General features: G+C 29.8%; 1 protein-coding gene across 4 annotated transcripts in view; it reads left to right on the forward strand.

Annotated features, from left to right (window-relative positions):
• The window catches only part of LOC136969654 (uncharacterized), a 176,096-nt gene that overhangs the window by 56,405 nt on the left and 93,403 nt on the right, over positions 1–26,288 (forward strand). For all 4 annotated transcript variants that reach the window (XM_067263939.1, XM_067263940.1, XM_067263941.1 and 1 more), the window contains one exon: positions 400–995. In XM_067263939.1, coding sequence (XP_067120040.1) covers positions 400–995 — 596 coding nt within the window. The remainder of the gene's footprint in view (positions 1–399; positions 996–26,288) is intronic.

Genomic DNA, 26,288 nt, shown 5'->3' on the forward strand with positions numbered 1-26,288 from the left:
AATACAATTAATTGAAGACTCAAAATTAAAACATGTTTGATTCCTTTAAGATCAATTAGTTTTAGTGTTATGTTAAATTAATATAATATAATCCTTTTTAAATATCAACTCTATAATTACTAACAGGACCAAAAATAGACTAAAATGGGATATAGAAGTCTGATTTTTAGTGATAAAAATCTGAGACTAAAATGTATCATCATTAGATCAATATTCCATTAAAAATGAATGTAAAATGAAATGAGCAAAGAGCTTTTTGAAAAATGACAAAATGTATATTTAAATTTTTTTACAATTTTAAAAAATAAGATGTGATGTATATTTGCTTAACATTGTGATTTTAAATTTTATTATTTTAAATATGAGAATAATATTTTTTAATTATCATTTATTTTTTAGACATGGAAAACATTATTCAGTTGGATGGTCAAAGCACTCAACCTGGTGGAAGTAGGAGAGATGGTACTAAAGAGGTGACACTTACAGATTGTAAATCTGATGAACATATAGAGAGACAAAGGCTCTCTAGAAACTCTAAGACAGATGAAAGTCCTCTTCCAGAGGCTGCCTTAGATTCAGCCCTTCCAAGTGACAGTGATCACAATTTTGATCATCATAGTTCTGAAGAGGAGTTAGAAGTTATAAACAGTGCAAGTGTTCACCAACAGAGGAACTGTCAATATCCAGAAAAGAGAAAGTGGTCTCAAGCAAATCGTTTAAGTCTTGGTGAGAACTCATGTTCATCTGATGATGAATTACGGGACCTTATGTGCATTTCAGCTCCTGTGGAGTTTCGATCGTCCCCACCAGCCAACGTCCATAAACCAAGTCATTCACAATCACCTCCGCCAAAGGTATTCCATTCTTCGGCAGCAAATATCCCACCAATTGAACTGTGTTCGGTTTCACCGAGAAAAAGACATCGTCGGACACCAACTGCAACTAGTGGTGCAAATGTCCAACGGCCATGTTTGGACTTTGAAAAAATGCAGCAGGTGAGTAGTTTTTTTAATATTATCATTTGAATTTAAATATATATTGAAGCAATTTTAATTAACAATTTAATTTTATAAATTTTTTTTCTAATGTCAAAACTTTTCTGCAATGTTATGTTAATAATTAAAAAATTTACATAATATGCTGTCTGTTTCAATATAAGCAAGAATTCTGTGGAGAACTTTTTACAATAAACTTCATTTTGTAACATATTTTAAGTTGTTTTGAAATTGTTTAATATTTCAGAAGTTTAAATGCTTTGCTTTTTATATATTCATGAATAAATATTGTTTGTGAACTGATTTCTGTGGATTTTTTTTTAAATGGAGCTTTGTTTAAATGTTGAATGCTTTTAGATATAGTAGTTTAGTTTATAGGTTTCCTTTTGGATTCTTTTTCTTCCAATACAATTGTGTGTTATGCATTATTCTGAATTCCCAATGTTTAGAAATAAGTTGTTATAATAATAACTATGTAAGTGAGAAATTCATCTTATAATTGCTCATTGTAAATTTGATGATTTATTATGTGAATAAAATCATGTTTATTGGAGAGAAACAATAAGTGCACGAATGTTTTTGTTCATTCTGAAATTAATGATACTATTTTCATATGTGCCATTGGTTTTTCCATTCTATTTTAAATGAAATGAATCAGAAATAAAGTGATTAAATTACTTTTAATGAATATTTTGTAACCAGAAATTTTCAAGTATAGCTTGATTCAAGGTTAATTTGTAGAAAATTTTAATAAAATTTATTTTAAAAATTTTCTATGATGCTTGAAATTTAGCACCTACAATTTAAGTAAGAATTATGTGGGAAAATATCATTATTTGAACATTTTTAATGACAACACTTTCTGGAACCTTTTACCGGTGTTAGACGCAAAACGAAAAAATTTCTGTTAACGTTTTCGAACCTTGTAGTTCTTCATTTTTAATGACTTATAGATTGTAGATTAATATTTCGAAATCTTTGCTTTCAAATTTCAAAACATCATTAATCTAGTCTAAATTATTCAAGGAAAATATTTTTTGAAAATTTTTAGTTTAGACATAGCTAATAATTAATTTCAGTGAAAATCAGATTCAAAATAGTCCAATTGAGTTGATTTGTTTCTTTTATATATTTATATATAAATTTAAACTGTAATTCATTATTCTGCCTATTAGCATTAGAGAGAAAATTCTGAATGTTTTTAATTATGAAAAATTAATTTTAAGTGCCTGAATTTAAATTAGTATTTAAAAACAGTTTATTCTGCTGTTGAAATTTTGTAAAGTAATAGTCTTAAATACAACTACAGTTATTACACAAATGCTTTTTATGCAAATGAATAAAATATTAATTCAGTTTAAGTAAATAACTATTGCTTTTAACTTTTAAAAATTTAATTGAAATCATAACTTTAGTGACACTGCTGTTTTTCCTACTATACTATTGTTGAATAAAACAAGCAAAGAATAAAATGACTATAAATTCGTGATTTTTGAGATAAATTTTACAAGCCAGAATTTGGATTTCATATATCATCTCTAATTAAAAAGAAGACTTTATCATTTATTATCTGACATCAAATAAAATTTGGTTAAATTTATATTAATAGTTATTTGTCAATAACTATCAATATAAATTCTAAGCATTTCATAAATTGAAGTTTTGGGTGTGAAAACTCAATTTTTATTATTATTATTGAAGACGAAAAAAGTAAAAATAAGTACATTTTATTGTTTATGTATAATTTAATCATTTTTAATTATGTATTTTAGTAACTATTTTCAGTTAAGGTCAAGGAATTAAAGTTTAGATTGGGTTTTATTAATTTCATTTTTCAATTTGAAATGAGATTATGCATAAAAGATTAATGATAGTTTGAGGGAAAAAAATAATTATTTTAGAATTGAATACAAATATGTTTTTGAATGTTTGGACATTTTTATATTTTATTATTTTTATATATTTTGATGAATGTTTAGCAGATTCTCATTCTTAAAATCTAATTATTTATATGAAAATTCAGGATTAGATAAAATTGGATTGTCATTTATTAAATTTTTAATAAATTATGGAGAGGATTATATAAGAAATTGAAATAATGGTAAATAATAATTGATTCAAATAGGTAAATAAGCTAAAAGTTTTATTTCAAGTTGTCATCTTTTACTACAGTTAAACATTTTTTGGGGGACTTTAGTTCTTACTTGATGGTGGTCAAAGTCTCCAAAAATGTCTGACTGTAATAAAAACAAACCTTCTTGAAATAGATCTGAAAGTTTCATTTGTATAATCTAAAAAGTTCTGCAAGTGATTATGTAGTATTAGGTCTTTGTTCTGGGATATTATTTATAAGGTTTTCTCTCAAAATTACAAACTTAGGATTCTCAGAATTTACCTTATATAATTGAAAGTTGATATGCAAGTGTATCAGTGTTAGTTTTCATTACAGAAATCTATAAATGTGTATTGTTGCAGTGTTAATATTTATTTTAATAAAATTTAACACACTATTTTTTACTAATAATTTTTAATTTGTATGTTGGTTCATAAAATATGAATAATTAATTTATGAAATAGTTTGTAAAACTTCAAGATATAGAACTTTGCTATTGGCAAACTAAATATCTAAATATTTGAAATTTCACAATAATTGGTGCATTTTGATTAATCAAAAGCAAAACATCCTTTATAAAAACTTCATAAACTTTATTTTAAAATAATTTAAAAATTTTGAATTATAGTGAATACAGTTTGTATGTTAGAGAAATGATTAATGTGCATGTGATGTGTTTTTTAAGAAATTTGTATTTAAGTATTTAGCAACAGGCTAGATATTACTGAAATGTCTTAAAACAGCTTAAATTATTTTAGACATTCTGAGAAGTGCTGGCTTACTTCCAACCAATGAATATATTATCTAATGTACTAAATGCTGAATTTTATATAAAATGATTAAGGTTAGTCATATAATTATGATAGTCTTTATACATTAGATTGAATGTTGATTTTTGTTTTTTTTTTCTAATTATAAATTTTATATATACTGATTTATGTGTTATTTATTGACTTTTTTTCTTTTAAGAAAATTTTATCCCTCTAGAAAATTGACTATTCAAGTACAATTTAAATATAAATCAATATGAAGCAATTATAATTGGAAGAATTTGCATATGGTTTCATTTTAAATTTTCTAGGTTTGTTTTGAATTTGCCAAGGAATTTTTTAGTGTCAGTGTAGTATAGCAAGTTTTAGTCTAACTGAACATTTTCTTTAAATAAAACAGTTCATATTCAAAGATTTTTTTTTCAAAATGTAATTAAAGTTTTAAGTATTTTTTTTTTTTTTAAATTTTCATAAAATGTCTTGATCTGATATTTACTATTTTGTATTGGTAATCTATATTTTTAATAATTCTGCTAGCTTATAACTAGATACTAATTAAGTTTATTTTTTAAACCTGAACATTTGCAGATATGAGAAATGTTTTTATTATAAATTTTTTGGTTTTTGCATCTTTAAACATTTTTTTTTATTTCTTAAATTAATATATTTGATTATAAAAGTTTCACCAGTTTTCAAATTAATCTGCTATTTTCTCATACTTCATGTTAATTAGCAGCTGTTCAGATATTTGTTAAGTTAAAACTTTAATTGTATTTATTTATACTGTAAGTTTTTAGTTATATATGAAGTTGTTTGGAGAGAGATCTTATGCATATTTATGGATCATTGAAGTGTATTTTAGATTTTTGGCATGCATCCAGCTATTTTGGAAAGGAATACTTGTTGAGAATGTGTATAGAGTGAGTTGAATGTTAATTAAGTTTGGTAAAATCATGGCACATTCTACAAACATAAATTTTGAAAAAAGGATTTTGTGCATTTTATTTGGTGCATTATTTTTAATGATTTTGCTATTAAAGTTTTATTATATGCATGGAGAATATTGATGAATTGTCAATATTCTAATGCAGTTTGTATTTAGTTGATTGTTTGATATTTAACATAGGACATACAAATTGTGTTCATTAGGTTTTGTTTACTAAATGAATGCATGGAACAGATAGTAATAGGAAAATTTTATGGAAAATGATGGGACCAGACAGCATTTTTATGCCTGCATGTAGACGTGCTTGCTTGTATTTTTATTTTCATTTCATATTTTCATTAGCATGAATGTAATAATATCACATATTTTTCTTTTTTAAGAAAAAAAAAATAATGCTGAGCATGATTGCATCTAAGGTCCCATTTAATATCTTGCTTTGCAATTTCCATTTTTACAGATTAGGGTGAGGCTTTTGTGAAGTTGACCATACCTCCTCTGTGTGGATGTAGCAGTTGTTTTGTTACCTCAACTTTGCCGCCAGGAGGACTTAAAGCTGGTGTCGTTGGAAATTATAAGAAGAGGCTTTTTTTCATTTTGTCGTCCAATGATCTCTGTGATGTAGACATTCCAGAGAAAAAGTGTACACATACAGCCGCTCAGATGCACAATGATAATCCTTCTGGATATCTTTTACTTCTAAATATGAGACAGCTGTGTTCATGTGTATCTGTAGTGGGTGAGTTCTTCACTGTCTTCTGTATCACATTAAATATGTTGAATGACAACTAGTGTTGTGTCTATGATCTTGATTTTTGACTTACAATTATATGTTTTGTACCACAAATGAATGGAAGGATCATGTGGTATTTCTCCTCATTAAGGAGGCATTAACACACATTCTGAATAATAAAGAAAAAATATGTACACATCTTTAGAAATGTATATATTCTTTAGTTCTGGATATTAAAATTTTGGTTGAGATATAAACAGTGTTTTTATTAATTGACTTGTTTTAAAAGTTTAAAGAATACATTGAAATTGAGAACCACTTAGTTATGTAAACACTACATATTTATCTACATTATATATAGTATATCAAGAATTTTTTTATTAAAATAGTTTGTTTTGATTATAATAATGTGTAAACTTTAAATTTAAAACAATTATATAGTTTATAAAATTTTAAAAAGAGTACACATGCAATAAGATTGTAATTTTGCCATTTTGTTATAGCAACTGAATAGGTAATCAGTTTATTATCTACCAGAGTTGTGATTAGATTATAGTAGTACATGATGAACTGACAACGCATCTTTGTAAGGTAATTGCTACTGTAGAAACTTTTTGGATACAGCTGAAATAGAATGCTAATTGGGTCTTTGATCAGCATGAACACGAGTCCATTACTTATACAACCCGCAGTGAGATTCATTAACTATCTTTTGAAAAGAATAAACACACAGAATTAGAATTCATCTTGTTTATAATGTCTGTTTGATTTTTTTATTCTTACATTTTCTTCCTTTTTTTAGTGCAACTTTGCATATTTTACTTATTTGATTTTTTTTCCAGAACATTGCATAGTTTAAAAATATTTTATTTTTATTTTTTTAATACTATGCAATTCTTTGATGTACTGTTAATAATTTAAATATTCTTAATTTTTATGATAGTTTATATATACTGTTAAAAAGATATTTATAATTATATATATATAACGAAATGTTCACAAAATTAACTATTTATTTTTTTGTAAAAATTAGTGACGACTAATAAAGATTCAGTCAAGAACTGGAATCAAAATGAAGATTTTCGAGAACAGAAATATAAAAATTACTGCCTAGACACGAAAACCGCGTTAAGCATGTGAACTTCCAGTTACTTGGTATTGATTAAATCTCTCCGCTAATATTATTGTTTCTTCCTGGTTTTGTGTGTCAGACAACGAATCGAATGCGACAAGAATGCCTGTTAGTAGTACTAGAGAAAGTTATCTGGCCAAACAGGTTTTTGGTCCCTTTTTTTCCTCGTAATTTTTGCTTTATTCATTCAGTCTCCAGCTACAATTTTCTCTTCAAATGACTGGGAAAAATTCGTCTGCTGCAACTTACATAACAAATAATTTTTATTAAACACTGTAACACAGATTATGATAGTTAACCGCTGTAATACGAAACTAGTCTTTCGCCGTAATTATACAACCAGTTTTTCTTCCTTTCTACAGTACGCTATTTCTTACTGATTCGTCTTGGGGATTGTTTTAGTTGTGGTTGGTGATGGTCGGTTTGTGTTCTCATATTTCTTTTCTACCAAACATTTCCAGCTGAAGTCTATAATTATCAACTGTAACGTAATCCGAACCAACTGGACATAACGTCCTCCATTTATTAGTGGAATTTTACTCTATAAAATAATTAAGAGATATATCGATGGAAAATTATAAGAATAAACTTAAATTAAAAACTTTTTAATCGTAATATCTGACGCTTTTGTTTATACATACATAACACTACTTTATAAATTATTAATTATGATTAGAAAAATTGTCGGAGTTGTGCGGGTGTACACGTACTTAGCAGGTGACATCAAATAGAACAATGAACTTTGCATTGTTGTTTAGATTTTTAACAAGTATTTAAGATTAAAACGTTATGTATATTGAAAGAAAACAATAATCGCTTTATTAATATGTGAAAGCGTATTATTAAAACAGTTATTAGCTCAAAAAATAAAAAAATTCAGTACATAGGAAGAGGCAAATGAGGAAAGAGGGGGCCAGATAGGAGAGGTTCACGAAGCCAACTTGATCTCGCTGGGGAGGTTTAAACTTCAAGGTCTCGCTATTCATGACTGAAAGAGCACGAAGATTTCAAAACCTCTTATTGACTGTAAATATTTGAGATAAAAGGATTGAAATTGCTGTTAAGCTATTGACCAAGTTATTTTCGATGTTTAAAAAATTTTTCCAAAGTAATTTTTGCAAAATTTTATTTAAAACGTTTCGAAATTATTTATATTAAACTTATTGCGATACATTTTATAAAATTATTTACTGGCTTTTATGGTAGGACGTCGTAAATTTTCATTTCCACGTTATAATATTCAATGTAGTGTACATAAGATAGTTTTTCAATTATTTTGTTTATTTAAGATGATTTGTTTAAGTAGATTATTTTGATACTAGATATCAATTTATATATTTAGCAGTACTTGCGATAATTACTTAATTCTATTCTACAGGTGATCTTTTCTCACACACATCCAAATATTATGTAATCGATAGACCATTTAAACATTTGAAATATAGTATTACATTCTATTTATGGAATTATTATAAAAGTAATTTATTCGTAGTTTTTGTTGTTCCTGTTTTGAAGGATTCGCTTAAGTTCTTTTTAATATTCAGTACATGGTTGCACATAAACTGCGAAAACTCAACTGTACCTTCGCGTGTTTAAATGCTGGTAAGGCAAAGTTTTCCTGACAAACACCGTTGTTTGTCCAAACCAATTGTTTCCTGAGTTTGTGCCGCATAACAAGTCTACGGTACAAAGTATATATACGGTATATATTTTTTCGTTTATAGATGGTTTCAACAATTATTGCGTGTGTTATGTCCATTTCTCCATTTATAGTTAAAAAAAACTGAGATTTTTAATTTTTTTGTCGATTTTTATTGTAGAACTTTATAAGTTGATTTCCCATTTTCGTAATGGAAATATTTTGGTAACAATTCGGAAACTGTATTTTATAGAATAAAAATATAGGGGAGAAATCCTTAATTCGATTTTCATTTCCCCCTGTATTGAAATATTGTAAATTTCAAGAGTTTTTAGTTGAAAAAGACACTGAAATGTCAATACTATTGCTATAGTTTTGATTTTTTTTTCAGGGAATTTTATTAGCTGTGTATATATACAATTTTATATAATGACTCGTTTAAGTATTTTTCTCGAAAGATGCTATAATGGACCTATTTGGGTCATGGTTAAAATAAGACAAGTTCTGCAAAAAAGTATCAGGTTAAGGTCTGTAAAAACATCACGCCAAATAGATGGTATATCAGTTACAGGGGTCGTAAAAATGTAAAATCGGTTGACATTTGAAAAATAAAGATTACATAACTCTAGAGGCAAGACCTTTTATTGGGCCTCACTAGTGAACACACGAAAGATACATTTTAAAAGGATCAAAACAGTTAAGTCTTATAAGTTAATCATCAAATAAGAAATAAAATATACAGATTAAAAAATTTTTAATTCATTTAATATTCGTCTCTTCAGTGAATCGAAATAATTTTTTTTTTGGTGCTTTTTAAGCACCAAATGTCACGAATATCACGAAAAGATAATATTCAGAGTGAAAAAACAGCTCTCCATTCTAGTATCACATAGATGTAAAAACGGGTTAACAAGCTCCAGCTGCAGATAACATTCAGTATAAGCTATCACGACCATAGAAAGTAATACAACAAAATAAAGTTAACTGTAAAACCGTTCAGACAAGAATAGATTAAGTTGTAAAACATAAGTTTGCTTTGTTCCATTTCCCTTGTGAAATATTGATACTTACAGTCGTTTAATGCTTATAAATTTCATTTTTGATATTAAAAATTCTTTGTTGTGTGATATTTAAAGAAACAGAAAATGCAATAGTATGTTTCAACGCTATAAACGGATTTTTCGGACCAAACCAATTGGGAATAGCTGTGGTCAACCAACTTCTTTCTCCAGGGAGGAGTGTCTCGCCAGTTGCCATCGTTTATCAAGATGATGTCAAGTTTTGTCTTTCGGCTGAATAAGTTGTAGCTTTCTGAACCATTTAAATATTTAAAAAGATAGATAAAGCGACGAAATTCTTTTCTTTTCTATGTTTTATATTTCAATTAGATTGTTTCTCTTTGATCCGACTCGTTAAATCATCGAGTTGTCTCAACAATTGGCAATTTAATAGTTTTATAGGAATGAACTTGGAACATGTTTGCCCAGCAGCTGATCAGCCGTCCATCATTGAATGAATAGGCAGGAAGTGGCACTAGACTTTATAACCCGGACGTCACGGTTTTAACGTCTGCTTGAGCAATTAGTGACTTGGCTATTCTATGGTGCACCTTCTGCTGATAAATAATTTCTCGTTGCTGTCATTTGGGTGCTGCCTGGGGTAACCGCTGTCAATGGCTGTTGTTTCTCCTTTAGATCTGGCACAAGGACAGAATATTCACTTTGAGTTAATAATGAATGCAGACATATGTTTGTGATGTGGGCTTTTGTTATGTTGTGCGTAAACCGTAGAATTGTGCAGACTGCGATTAAAAGGGGTTCTAGAAAATTTGATTAACAACGGAAGCGAACTATCATCCTAGATAAGTTTATTATAAATTTGATGTAGACAAAAGCTAAATTGAAAAGAGTATTAAAAATCTATCATTAACAGCCGTTCGCACAATAGCCAAAAGCGAAGAAATCTATTCTTTTAGTACCAGACAGCTCAGACCTTTTTTTCTTCTATAGTTCTGTATTAAACTATACATATATAACAAAAATCGCTCTAGAATGAAACATAGACTTTCTTCTATAAAAAAAAATCCACTCAAAAGTTTTATTTCTATTTTAATTCAAAATGTAAGATCTAAATCCTTATAAAGTCATTGGCATCCAACTAAAGATGCTTAATCTCGATAGTACGCGATACACGATACATGATACATATGGTACTTCCGTGTGTTTAAGTAGAGACTTTGTCCAAAAATAAGAGCAAAGTCCGTAACCTTATCTGTCACCCTAGGAGTAAATAATCATATTTTCAAATATTATACATAATAAGTCTAGAAAAATCCAAAACATGGCATGCAACCTAGCGAACTCTGAAAGCTAACGTACTCTAGTTGTTTACATTAAGGCTTCGCAAAGCCGAACATTAACGGTCGAAGAAGGTTGCCAATGTAAACATACTCGTCGCCGTACAAGAGTGAATAAACAATCAGTGATCACTCTTGCAACCCCTTAGAAATTAGCGAGTTAGTAATAACAAAATGGATGCAAACAGGAAATAATCTCTCGTTTTGTCCGTTTTGTTGTTCTTTTCTCGCTGCGGAACTACAAGGCAACTCCATTAAACTTTATTCACTACTTTGATGTCTTGTTCTCTTTAGACTTTATCATTTTTGATTTATTCTGAATCAAACTAGATTTTTGCTATTGAGACGGTTAAAAGTTGACAAACGGGGAAAAAAAAACTAGAAAAATATGCGTTTCGACTCCTATCGCATATCAACGGATTTACAAACAAGCTATGCTAAGTGTTGTTCTTGTAATTTTATTCTTTAATACTCACATTTTTTTTCCAGATTACGGAGAAAAATCTAAGATTTTTGAAACAGTTTAGATACCTCGATGCAATTCAATCCTCCAATTGAAACACATGGGTCTTGTTTATAATTTCGATAAACAGTGGCATGACTACTGTTTGCCGAAGCATAAACTGTGGGTTTTAAAGATAGGTTTAGAAGTGGCACCTGTAGGTGATAACTATAGTGTAGCGTCTATATAATGAACAGTTCCAAACCCATTCATTATAAGGTGCCAAACAATGACCGCCGTGAATTGTAATTAGTCCAATTAGAAACCGCATGGTTTTGATTGATGCTTAAACTTTTTGTTTTTTAGATAAGTAAAAATTCTTAAGTTTGAAATCTGTCACGCTGGCTTATAACGATTTATTGCATAGAAAACTTAGATGATTTATTTATTTTCCAAAAATTACGACAGTTGTGTATGTGCGCTTAGAACTGCACTTTTTAGATAAGCCGCTTTTTATTTTTATTTCGGAAGAATTAAATCACCAGTTGGAACACAGAAGATACTGTCTGGCGTGATACTGTGCATGTATTTCCTAGAAAATAGGCTATAATTGCTGTATTACCGATTTAGTTATGTGAACAGTATCGTCATATAAATCGAGGAATTGTTGGTAGTTAGAAATTTCTAGAATAAGTTTCATGATCGAATTTACACAATAAAATAAAACTGTGCGAATATTTGATCAGATTTGATAGAAAATGTTGGATTAGTCAGCTTTATAATTATGAATTATTTAATGATTTTTCCCCCTTCTATGTCTAAAAGAAATGCATTGTCATCAATCCACCTTAATTATCGAATAAGGATACTAGATACATCAATCTGTATCCTAATTACAAAGATTAGATGCGCTCAACTTTTAGTATATTGTTAACTGTGAGAGGATATATGACAGCATATGAATACTTATTCATTCATACAAAAAAAAATTAATTATGGAATTTTATTTGATTTTGGTTGGCATTTTACATAAATCCTCTTTATTATAATAGTAAATTTCAAAACATCCTAAGCTTTACAATACAAAAAATAGATTTTAGAAACAGTTCATTATTGAATAACCGTTTTATTAGGTTTAAAAATATTAAATACATTTATAATTTTATATAACTAGTTGCCATCTAATTTGACTTCTTAAAGCTAAATTAAAGAATTTTTTAGGTTTTTATAACAACTTTCTTTTTACAATTTCGAATTCCATGATGTCAAAATGTATGAAAGAGTTTTTTGTGTGTAGTTTGGACTTGTTTCCTTCTTGCTTAAATATTCATATTGATTATTAATAATCAAACTGTTTTAAAAATATTACTCTAAATAACTTTATTTAAATATTCCTCTTATTTAATAAGTTTTACCATATGAAAATGTTTTAAAATATCGAAAATGAATAAAACATTTTGATTAAAAGAATGTATTAGTTTTACGAAATTCATTATTAGTTCAGTTTTAACCAGGAAGTAGTGGTCAATAAAGATAAAGAACATGCAATGGACACTGAGATATTATAAATTGTTGGAACAGTGATCAGATGACTAAGCTATGTTTCTTCATTAAGTTTCTCCAATGGCATCCATTCCTTTCCCGACTCTTTTGATAAACAACCCTTATACCAGTTTGTCCACGAGATGGATGAGGCCAGTTGCAACTTTGAGATTTTTTTTTCTTTATCCTAGGAAAAAATATATCCTAGTAGTTTTTATAACCTAGATATGTCAAAGGATTTAGTGAAGGAAACCGTTTACTTCAAAGTCGATGCTTTTAAAGGCTATTAGTGAAGTGAGATGCACATGAATAATTAGCGTTAGAACGTGTGTTAAAAATAATTTGCGGAGTAAATATGAATTAACTCTAATTATCTATATTTGAGAAACAACTCAAGTAATTTCGTTTTAAAGTAAATAAGAAATAAACCATTAATTTGCTTAAAAATAGGACTGTCGTCCTGTTTCAAAGTTTACAAGTTAATAAAGGAATTGCTCTCATCAATTAATTAAATTTCTCATAGATACATCTATACGATTTTTTAATTCTATAAATGGGTCAATTATTTTATTTTTACTCTAAAATATATTTTTTCCCTCATTTTCCTTCCATTTAAACTTCTTTATTATTGTATATTCGAGACTCATATACATAAAAAAGGAAGTTTTTTAACATTATGACACGATGAAATTAAGTTCATTGTATTAATAAAAGATTTACGTAAGATTTGTAGATAAGGTCATGGTCATTCAGTTGGAATAATTAAAGATGAATCAGCTCAGTGTTAAATCACCTTGTAGGAAAATCGTGGCTGACAATCACTATTGTTTATCTTGTGATTTCCTTATTTCGTGACTCGAATCTATAATCATTTACCTTTGCTTTCTGTCACGCTGAGTCCAAATCTGTTGGAGAAGAAAGTAGGTTAAACAACCGCAGCAGTGATAGTGATTTTCCCTGTTTCGTTGGATGCTCACTCCCAACTTCTCAAACCACGGATTGTTCTCGAAAGCTCCACTTTCAGAAATTAGGGATAAGTACCTGTTTAGAAAGGATCTAAACTATCGTCTTGTTATTGATCAATTCTCGGAAGTAATTGATTGAATATCCTACTGGTAATAATCTAATTTCAAATCTGAGCCTAGTGCAGATGGTTGAAGTGGGTGTTTACGTGTCTTAATAGATTTTATTTTAATTTAGTTTAATATCCGAAGATATAAAAATTTTATGCGTCTGCAATTTTTAATATTAAATATTTTATTAATTAAGATGTCTTCGTTTCGGTAATCTAACCATCGCGAAAAAGCACTTTTATATCTCTGTAAAGGATAAACACTAATTAGAATTTACCGAATCTCTTGACATCGAAAAATACTTTTATTCTCTACTTATTTGGAGTAAAAATATTTTTACTCTCGAGAATTTTAAGGCTAATAAACTAGGACAGAATTGTAGTATAAAACGCGCTTGAACTTTTATGCCCGTCGGAGGACGTTCTTATTTTCATTTTTATTTTCTCATCTTACTTGATCTGCGAACGAATCGTCCGCATTTATATTTTACATATGAAGTCTTTAAAGCTATAAAATTAATGTGAATTGGTGTGAAATAAAAATTAGATCATAAAATTGATAGTTCCGAAATTCCTTTCGAACTAAGCTTACTAATAAAAATGATTAATCTTTAAAACTTTTTCACATTCGGCGTAGTAATGATTAAAAATTATAATTATACTGAAGAAAAACCGATCGCACTATCCATATTTTATTTCTACTTAATATCAAACTAGATTGTTCTTATAAATTGGCCATGCCGCTTTAAACTAAATATTTTTATTATTATTTCTTAGAGACTCGTTCATTTAGTTTCATTATTATTAGTTATATCACTAATCTTGAAATGCACTATACTAGCAACAATCAGTAGAAGACGTTTGAGTTCGAAAATCGTACGGTTTAAACACGATTTTACTTGGTGGTATCAGGAAGTTAGAGAAAAACGAGTTAAAATTGAATATTAATTGTTGGAAAATAGCATCGAATAAAGGCTGCACACAAACAGGAAGATGAAAACGTTGCTTTTCCATTCGTTTGCTGACCTCAAAAACTACTTAGCGAGACTCCTGATGTGATAATTGGCCATTTCTGTGCAATGCGTGGCCTTTCTTTCTCTATTCCCGCAGAGCTGCCTAGAAATATGTCCTCAGTATCTCACCTGTAAGGTAAAAAGTTGGTCGTTTCTAAAAGTCAATCTTAGTTATGTTTCCATCAGCAGCAGTGAAAAAATAGGTTTACAGGGCCCCTACGGTTTCATGTAATGTTGCCTGTGGTGTGATCACGTGACGGCTGCTCTATTCGACACCCACCTGCTGCACCAAGCATGCAACATTCATCAGCAAACGATGTCGACAAGAAGCTTGCATTTCCTACTTCGTCGCTGACGTCATTCTAGAGAGAATGGTATAAATCTTGTCAATAGAGTTTGCTACTTGACTCTGGTAATAGTATTGCTTGGTAAATGACGCTGCGAACATGGAATAAAAATACCTCTTTAATTAAAGGATATAAAAGTTACCAAATATCAGATTATAAATTAGTAATGAGTGGAGAAATAGCGGTTGCGTCATGGAAAATGATACTATGGTGCGTTAATTACGCCAAAGACATGGATGGTGATCACGTGATGGCTAATAACGCTTCGGAATATATTAATAAATAAGTGGTGTAACACAAAGTACTAGTCATATGACGACGAATGGACGAGCTTTGCTAACTTCCACCCATTCATGCAGTTGATAACAATTTTCGCAAATTTGTTATTTAAGCATAGGTTTGTAGTAATTAGTTTTTGAATAATTTAAATTTGCTGGTATATGTATAAGTCACGTAGCTGCGCTAATTTACTCAAAATATAGAAAACTGCATAATTTATAGTACTACAAGCAATAACAGATGCCAACCCTGTTCGTGTATTTGATAATTTTTGAATTTCTACATTGTTCTTTCAACTCGTTAAGCGGCACCAGGTGGTTGACACAATGACAGAAGCGTAAGAAAAAGTAAAATCAATGTCGTTGCACGTGATCAACACGATGGAAGTGTATATAAGTGGAAGTACACACTGATTGTTTGATAGGCCTTTGCTGTTTGCTGATTCCATCGTATTGTCTGAACATGTTCGCTCGTTATCCTTCATCCAACCACTCATTCAGCTGCTGATTGAAAGATCTAGCGCTCGATATCGACTTTTTATCTTTCCTCTCCGAGATATTTAACCTCCTTATATCCATTAAAACTTTACTAACAACTATATAAAGTAGATTAACAGGTCTTTTTCAGATATAGAAATTGCAGATATTGAGATCCACCCATCTCGTTTTTATGCTACCTTTCGCTTTCTCTTTCCCTTCTCTCTTCTCTCTCTCTGTCTGTCTCCGACGTTTCTATCTTTGCTCCGGTCCAAGAGCCAGAATTTTTTCTGATGTAGAGGATGTTGTCCAATCGATTAAAGAGATAATATAATATCAGAATCAATGATTGATCAAAGGTATAATGCGGTTCTGCAAAGAAAAGATGAGGATAGTTTCCTATCTCTGTACGATTGTTAGGAACAAATTAAATTAAGAAAAAATATTTTCTTACAATTTGGTTGAGAAGAATAAATAGAATTTTGTATCGATGTTGATTTTTGAAATGTCAATCAAATGAAATTTTTTATTTATCGATAACAACAGTCTTGCAAATATACGAGCTGTTGTAAAATATTACGCTATGTATTTCAAAAGTTCTTAATTTGTTATGAACGATAGTCATTAGGAAGAAACACCCTCACACAGTATAATAAAATTCTTGAATGGTATTTTTAGTGCTATGGTCTCTAGTTTCTCTCAGCTGAAAATATCTGATGACGTCAAGGGACTCTGAACATCATCGAGGTGGGGGGTACCACGTGATCAGTACCCCTGGGTAGGAGCCAACTTCATGTTGAACTATTATTGAAGCGTTTCTTTTCGGTTTTCTAACTATTGGATCTAAGTACGTGTATGGATGTTGTCAAGTCGATTTTTAGTATCTGGCAGGCCGTTAAAATGCTCTTAAGACGGGGAAGAAAAAAAACTGCTAAAGAAACAAGACGAAGGAAGAACGATTTATTAGCATCTTTGCGGGGTTCTACTGACACGGATACTGAATGATTGAATATTGTTTTTCTTGCTAAACTTTTAAAGTTCGTTTACCTTATAGACGACTTTTCCGAACGTTTCATATTATAATGCTGAAGTTTCAAAATCGTTAAAGTTTTGTTGCTACGTAGTTTAAATGCTATTTATCATTTTTCAGTTTTTTAAATTTATGGTGGTGTTTTTTTTTATGAAACGGCAAATGTAAATTAATTCTATATTATATATATATATATATATATAAACCTTTCCAAATCGTGATGATTTAGCTACTTTATTTGCGAATGAACTATTTGTCACGTGATTTATCTCGCAAAGAAAGATTTAAAAAGTTAAATAAAAATGAAAACACATTTGTTCTGCTCAAAACATGAATCTCGGTTTTTAATAAAAATATAGACTAAGCCCAAAATATAATTTTCGTATGAATATATGATTTCATTTTTTTTAATTACGATGAAATTTATTGCGTTTTTAAAAGCATTATAAACATATTTCACCTGCAGCATAGTCGAACGTTAATACTTAGCTGGATATAAAGTGTTTCATAAATTGCAAATAATAATTTGGAGCCGTAATTGATTATTCAATTAACTTCCAGTTAAAGTAGAAGGCCTTGCACAAAACAGCGGCAATAATTTAGTCACATGTTCATCCTTAATTTTAATAAATTGTCCTTCTTTTATTCAATGCTTATTAAGCATGCTGTTTGATAAAGTGGTGTTGTCTTAACAATTTTAAGCCCTATGGTCTACGATCTCACAAACTTTAATTTTGCCTTGACAGCTGATACAACTATCCTAATTACTAGTTGCTGACCTTTATTGAGTCATTGCTTACCCATCGGTGCTCCTACACTCGAAATAATACTCATTTAAGGGTGCTAAGGGGCTCCATTTAAGCAGAGCGGGATCAGTTGAAAAGAAGGCTGTCTTATCAGACTTCATATTTTATATAGAAGTATCGATTGGCGTGATATAGTGGGACTGGTTGACCTTCTAGCATGTGCCGTTGAAACACTAATCATTAGAAATTAAAATTTTTAGATGGCTTGAAATATCACTAAAGTTTCTAAAGGTATTAATCACGGGCTTTATCTTCAGGATGGTAACTCGATCATTCTTTCAGGCTGGAGTTTTTTCCTCTCTATTCCAATCTCGTGTTTTCTGCATTATCATTGGTAATGAGATTGTGTTTGTGGCGGGCTTCATACATATTCTACAGTAACTGTCTCTTGTCATTTATTGTATTGAAATAGTAGTATTATTTATTCTGAACGATAATATGCTCGTCATTGTTCTAAAGCTAAAACACGTGTGACAGGAATGAATAGAATAATGATAAGTATGAAATTACATCTGCAACGAACAGCGACCGTTTTCGACGTATTTATAACTCTGTTGTGTAATCTTAATCAAAAAATCTTCACATATTTAAACAAATTGGAATCGTTTTTGTGCTGTAACAGTATCTGTAGGGTCGGGACGGTCCTAGCTGAACCTCTGTTCCCGATCAGTTGCCGTTGCAAGGTCTGCTTTGGCCAAGGACACAACTGTTGGTGCTGTTAAAACTAAACAAACTTTAGCTTTTGATAGACCTAAAAATTATAGGAAAAATCAGGATTCATGAATGGTTATATTCATTTTGTAATTTTAGAAGGCTGCTTTACACTTCATTCACATAATTTCATCTATATTACATAAATTTCTAGACAAATATCTTTGTGTTCTAATTTCCCATAAAGCGTTATAAAATCGAAATTTATATGTATACATGGCATAGAGTATAGATTTGTTTGTGTACAAGAGCGAAATTGTTATTTAAAGTTTGCTTCAATTTTCGTCTTCCTAATTAGTTAGCTTCTAATTGGCTAAATTATCTAAAAAGAGAGCAAATTAATCGTTAGTCCATTGTCCTTTCCTGTTAGAAATTAATTATCATCATCTTTTAATACCTAAACCTTGCAGATTTGTAAATAAATTTATGCATTATAATAAATACAAATGATTTTATTGAATTCGTTTCTTCCCATAGTTATAATATGCATTTATCGTATACGATATTTCTCAAGGTCTGAGCACAATAGGGATAAAAAACCTAAATCTTGACCTTACTACGAAGTGATGTGTGACAAAATACGACATTGCATGAGATATGATCGACTACTGTATTCAGCAAGCATTAGCTCCTCAATATTGGAATTAATTTTTTCTCCCTTTTATATATTACAGGAAGTGGTATAATGGTGGGAGAAAAATCAAGTTACTAGGTACATTTAATAGTTGTTTAAGAGTATAACGGAAGAGTGGTCAACAATAAAGAATTTTACAAGCATATTCTATTTACCATGCAATATTATTTTTCTATTAAATTGATAATCTGTATGGAATATAACTCCTATTGTTCATTCTATTTCTCAGCTGGTTAGCGCCAGCTAATCGAACAACTGGCGTATTATTCAAGTTAAATCGGTCATTAAGACGTAAAGGATCTATTAGATCTTTTAATTCAGACGAATATTTAAAAATCTAGAAGCCAGACTATCAATTCTCCAATTTATTTCAGTCTGAAAGTGGGCCCTGTTGATTCGGTCCAGTCTGTGAGAGTACTCTTACAAAAAAGCTGATTCAATTTGACCTTGTAAATTGCCACTACAGATTTTGGAAGTAGGTCCAGATTGATCCCGTCTATCCATTAACAGCTATTGATCCAGTTCAATCATATTCAAGTACCCGACTACCTCAATTCTTTAAATAGGACCGGTTCCTTTATCTCTCTGAATCCTAACCGATTCAGAACTAACCTTGAAACTCAAAAAATTTTTAATTTAAGCAAGAGTAATACCTTCTAAAACCATTTTTGTCACTACAACACTCGAACCGGTGGTCTGCAACTAATGTGGGCTGCTTGGCATCGGGCCAACATAATACGAATTTGTATTCCTTATCATTAAAGTCTTGCCATGTGTTTTAAGTTTTACTTTCCTCTTTAAACGATAACGGATAAAAAAATTAAACTATCGAATAAACATAAAAATGGTTAATAAATATTATTTTATTACGATTCTTCTAACAGATATTTCGAACGAATGTAGACGTCAACCTTGTAAATGTGGGCGGGTTTTGTATACTTGGAACTCACAAACAACAGCTAGTTGTTTAATAGAACGATACGTTGTTGGCATAAAGACAAGAACAACCACATCCCACATTACAAGGTTAATATGAGAGTTGTTCGCCAGGTGTACAGCTACTCTACAGAGTCGCCAAGCAGTCTGCTGCTGTCGTGTGCTATTGTTTCAATGACGTGTTTTATATGCAGTCGATCTACCTACGCAGGCATCGTTCCTTTTATATAATACCGTAATAGTAATAGTATTTATAGGATGATTTTATGCTTGCAAAGACTTTCTATATCTTAACATTTAATCCCGGCCGCTGTCATTTATTTTTGATTCGCTTTTTTCCCATTAAAGTACAGAAAAATAAAATTTAAAATTTCTATCTTTTAATTTATTCAAATCTAATTTAAGGCATTAAAGTCGAGCTTGTATTTTTTCTTTTCTAAAAAAAAAAAGCCTTACGCTTAAAGAAAATCTGTTTGTTCATATATAATATCTTTCTTCAATTTAAGTTTTTACAGTTAAATTCAGTAATTATTGTAAAATCGAAAATAAGAAATTGGATAGTTGCTTTGAATTTAATACAGGAAAAATTTTCTGTAGTATCTGATGTTGCAACAAATGTTATTTGATAGGCTATTAAATTATTCTGAATGATCCTATTGCGGATCATTATGTCTGTCGCAATAAACAAGTGTATTAATATATGACAAATATATTAAATATTTAAGTATTTACTCCATAATGAAATGCAGTACTAAAAATCAAGTTTTGGTTGCAAGATGTGTGTATTGTGTAGCTGTACTGTACGCGCGCACACATACACATGCACACAAATACATACGCTTACATAAAAATACTCTTTTACAACTTCGTAAATTAAAAATCTGAATTTATTAATTATCTGTGACAAAAAACAGGTCTTAGAATTTTTTAAAGTTTATAAATTTATGTTAATTTATATACATTTACATGCGGATTGTGCAATTGTTTATATTTATGACAAAATTCAAGAGAGGAATAAAAACATCAGTTAGCAGCGAGATAAAACAATAATATAATTTTTAAATTTATCATTATAAAGAAAAAAGGATTTAATGTAAGGTATTCTTTTTACGTGACAATTAGTTCACAAAATCTAACATATCGTCGAATTCGATAAAGTGATTTAAACATGTAAATTCCTTTTTATTGTAAAATGGGCAAAGAGCCAATTATGTAGGTCTCTTTAATAATTAACGAAGGATAAAAATAAAATGTATATGATCTCTCTATTCATTACTAAAACAAAAATAAGGACAGGAGACTCCTTGGGCTCTGTTGGAGGTCCTAAAAGTTTCACCTCCCCGACGAAAATTAAGTTATTTTTAAAAATTCGATAAACTAACTCTGACGTATGAAAGTGGTCTATGCATTATTACAATACAAATTACCTATTTATTTTAATTAGTTACAAAGTAATTACTATATAGGAATATAAAATTGTGAGAGATATCGATTTTAGATAACTGGAATTACTTAATGGCGAGTTAATAGTTAAACGTATTCCACGATATCAACCATCTAGAAAACAACTGTAGAGATAAAGCAAATCGAAGAAACTTGAAATGAATGTCACGTTATCAGACCGGAAGAAAGTGAAGCTGAATGTGTTTCTCTTGGCTAATCATTGGTTGGATTTTCGACGACGAAACTTGTACTTTTATTAAGGTGTTTACGTAACCAGTCGACAAACTAAGACGTTAAGTAAATATTTATCGTAGCCTGCTACAAAAACTCAGAAATAAAAAATAAAAAAACTCGTGCCAAAATTGAAAATACTCGTAATTGGATGGGTTAGGTCCATTAAAAAGATCTGATTATTCGCTGCTTCCATTAAAAATAATATTGAATTGGGTGTGTGAGCTTATTCGGGACTTTTCATAGCCTGCAGGCTGACGTTGTAATGTAGCATGCGTATCAGGTATTGTATAGTGGTTGTGGCTGTTATGACTATTATAACTCTTAGATGAATTGCGATACAGATTAATTTGTGTAAATCTATTTGAATTTATACGTTTAGTATGAATTCTAAAGGACCGCGCACTTTTGTTTTCGTAATCTCTAAACCTTATTAATTCACCTGTGAAGCCATTGAAAATATTGCAGTATATTTATTTACTACGATATAAATGCAAGGGATAAATGTAGTGTTACCAGAAGGTGATCATAAATTAGTACGTCCTCTGCTTTTGCCTCTTATTAATAATACATCCAGAAAACTTAATAAACAAGAATTATGAATACAATGTTCGCTTCTATCTAGAATGAATAAAGTTAATTATTTCTAATAGTTCCGTTATAATCATTAAGAGAGTGAAACTTGATCCTCTCCATTATCATTAGTCCTCAATAGATCCAAATAGGTCTAACTCTTATCGGTAGACCTAAATTAAAACTCATATCCTTCTCTAATTATCATTAATAAATTGTTATTTAACTTTTAATGAATGTAATAGTTTGTCATAAATCTAGTCGTTAAGGAAGCAACAGTAATTATAAAGGCATTATTAAATTTCATCTTGATCTTCATTAGTATTATATTATTTTCTTTTTTTTCTTCTTCTTCTTGGAACAAAGAACTTGTTATATTCTCTTTATAAAACTACCGATAAAAGAGAAAAGTTTAATATTTTAATAGATTGATTTCATTATTCTAGAAAAATATTCTAATGACAATTATTATATGTCACCGTGAAGATTTTCTTAATCATTTCTATGAACGACAGTCGGAATTATTTTAGATTATCATTAATAAACTGGCGGTCTATTATCGTTTTTTAACGACACGATCAAAATTTTTTTATCATGTAATTATACCTCTAGCTATTATTTTCGTTACACTATAGAAAATACTAATATTGATTTTTATTCTAACCTATTTTTTATTATTATTATTTTGATAAGGATCAACTCGGTAGTCATATATAAATATAATGCGAGTAATTATTAAGAACAGTATCCTATTTAATTGACAAGATAAATAGGTTAAGGCCCCTGATTATCATGATAATTGAATGATTATTATTTATGAACGTGATCCTTTATCATCGGCCATTACGCTGCTCGATGATAAGAATAACAGATGTTGTAATTGGACAAATTGCCCGAATGATAGATATATCGAGAGCTACGGAGAAGTAGAGTATCTAAACAAACTGCAAATAGACCCATATGTTTTCATCAAAGAATTGGGTGGCCCCTTCGGCCCTTAACATGTAAACAAAGACCGGTTGCATTTTGCCTTGGACTTTAGATACGCAACAGAAATTTAATTCTCTCTTTCATGTGATCAGCTAAGGATTCAATTGAATGCGGAAATATATTCTCATAATTCTACTTTAATTCCTTGATTTATAAATACACATTTAAAATTGCTTTTTTGAAATAATTGTTTGAGTTAAATACATGTATATAAATTAATTCTTCGACTAGTCCATTTTCTAAATGCAGCGATATTTATTAACCAGAACAAGGTTTAGAGAACCGCAAAATAAACAGATGTAGGGGGAGGGATAGAGAGACGATCAGTGACGGCAATGTCCATTAGTGTGGATAGACATCTATTTTGATATCATAAGCCACTAAAAAGTAGATTTACATAATTATTTCCACTCGATTAATTCAGAATCCGGATGTATAAATGAACCAATGAGGTTGCAGGTTAGATAACGATCGAGTTTAAGTTTTGAATGGCATTGAATTTAGTATATTTTTTCCCCCTTCCTCTTCTGTTCTTTTATAAAATTTATCTTATAATAGATTGTCGCCAACAGCTGCAAAATTTAGGATGGTCTTGTTTTATGCCGTACATTACGTCATGGAGAAAGAGAATAGCGTGTGCAGCGGACAGTATTTTTTCCATCCACAACGTCAATCTGCTGACGCAGCATCATTCGAATGATATATAAGCTCGACTTACAGGAAAGAATAAAAACCTCCATTCTACTTCTTCCTAGACACATTTGCTGTTATCATTTAGCTAGGTTCATTGTCGGTAGATGGCGCCACGCACGGTGATGAGTAAATAACTTTTTCGTCAATTTATAAATAAATTTGGCAAGTGCCCGTGTTGTAAGCGAGTTCGTAAACCTTATTTAAGTCGTTACTATCCATTTCTTAATCAAATTTAAGGTTTAATTTATGGCTGCTTTTAAAAACGTTTGCCAGTGGCGCAATAATGAGACACTTGCATAATTTCTTTTTTTTTTATTCTTATTATTTTTTAATGATATTGAAGTAAAATTAATCGAACGTTTAACACTTTCAATGTCATATAAACAGGATTTATTACCGAGTCTTTTGCGTACGTTGTCACAAAAACTGTTTCAATGTACAAAAGGAGAGGCCACGTTACACCCTTGTCTTCAAGCGAGTTTTTATTATTTTCAAGGGGGGGAAAAGTTTGTGAATTAGATAAATGCGCCGGTTTATTTCTTCCAAACGGGAAATTTTAATTGGACAAAACTGAATATAATGCTGCAAAATAGTATCTAGTTAAATTACACGTGAATGTAGCTTAAGTACGTATTATTTTGACGTATTTTAATAGACTTTGGTAAACGTAAACGTGTGCCGAAAGTCGGAACGTTTTTCACTTAAATTACTGAAAATAAAAAAAATGAATTAAAAAAAAATTATCTCAAGAACGATTAAATGTAATATATATATATATATATATATATATTATTTTCCGTAAAATCAATATTTATATGCAATGCAGTTTTAAAGTTTCGAGTTTTACAAGATACATTATAGGACTATAATCGAAAAAAATAGTTGCAAATGCTACATAATGTATCGTATTTTATCAATTTCGTGACAGTTATTACACGAGTAAAGCTATTTTAAAAAATTCAGGACAATAGTTGCATTACCACATGATAAATTATCGGATCTACACTTTTTATTTATTTTTTTGCATAACCTAAATCGTTATCAGTATTTGGTAAACTTTACAACATTAGCAAATATAAACATAAACGTATAAGTAAATTATTAAACTGGAAATGTCATCAATATTCTTAATTCTGTTAATATTACTTAATAGTTCGAAAATAATGACGTAATTTTACTTTAATGTTTTCGATGATTTAAATATTTCTTAACGTTTTCTGACTCAACATTTATTATTTTTATTATTATTTTTTTTTCCTCTAAAAAATGCATTGACAAATGTGGAAACGGAAAACCAAAAACGCCCTACTCAACAGCTGCATTTACGATTTATACTTCCTATATCCGCATTTGTAATGGTAGATAACTTTATACCTGTCCTTCAAAACATTAAGTTTTAAAATTATTTAAATTGCTTGATATAAAATTTATTTTTACGTTTATATTTCAGTCAACTTGGAAAACATTTTAAAAAAAATTTTTTTAACCCTTTCTTTCGTTTTGTTGTCTTTGTTTTGCACTTTCAGTGCATAATTTACACGCAACACCAACTACAATTGTTGCATTTAAAGCGTGTTTATTTTTATTTTATTTTATTTTTTTGTTATCTCGCACCATATAATTCTAATTCAAATAATATGTAGCTTTTTGCGTTCTGAATTTTTAAATTATGTATGCTGCAATAACAAAGTTACAGCAATTCAAACTGTATGTTGTGCTAACTGCAATGCTTTGTAAACTGCTATTACGTGAAAAGCTTACGTGGCGTTTGCTTGAAAGAACTGGTACAGGGCTAGTTGTAAGGATAGGAAATCGTTTAACGATATCCATACAATTTGATTCTTAAAAATGCCCGCAGTGAATGCTTCTCTGTAGGCTACACTTGGGAGAATCGGCTACACTATACGGAAATGATCCTTCTTTCACGATATGCGAGCGTGTGTGTGTGTGTGTATATATATATATATCTTTGTGTCATCCTTCATAATCGAATGGTCTGTCACACTGACTAATTTCGATAATTGTTTCCGCTATTAGCAATTTGTTAGCCATCGCCAATAGAAAGTTCGCTCCTTTTGTTTTAGAGTGAAATCGCTGGTGCATAACTATATGTATTAAGAATGAAAAGCCGATTTCATTGTGCTTGAGTTTCATAAAGAATTATCAATTGACTTATATAAAGTTAATTATTATGTCAATCGTGATACGAGATAGTAGCTTTATAATAGATGTAATTTCATGCTTAACTTGGTTAAAATTATTGTAGCTAGAGACTGTTTAAATTGATTTTTACTCTGTTTTTATTAAAATTAAATTAGTCGTTTTGTGTCGATCTACTGTTAATTTTATGTTTCTTGTAGGCTTTTCATGGAAGAAAGATATGGGTCAC

This window comes from Centruroides vittatus, unplaced genomic scaffold (genome assembly GCF_030686945.1).
Source record: "Centruroides vittatus isolate TY-2023 unplaced genomic scaffold, ASM3068694v2 contig_18, whole genome shotgun sequence".
Taxonomy (NCBI): domain Eukaryota; kingdom Metazoa; phylum Arthropoda; class Arachnida; order Scorpiones; family Buthidae; genus Centruroides; species Centruroides vittatus.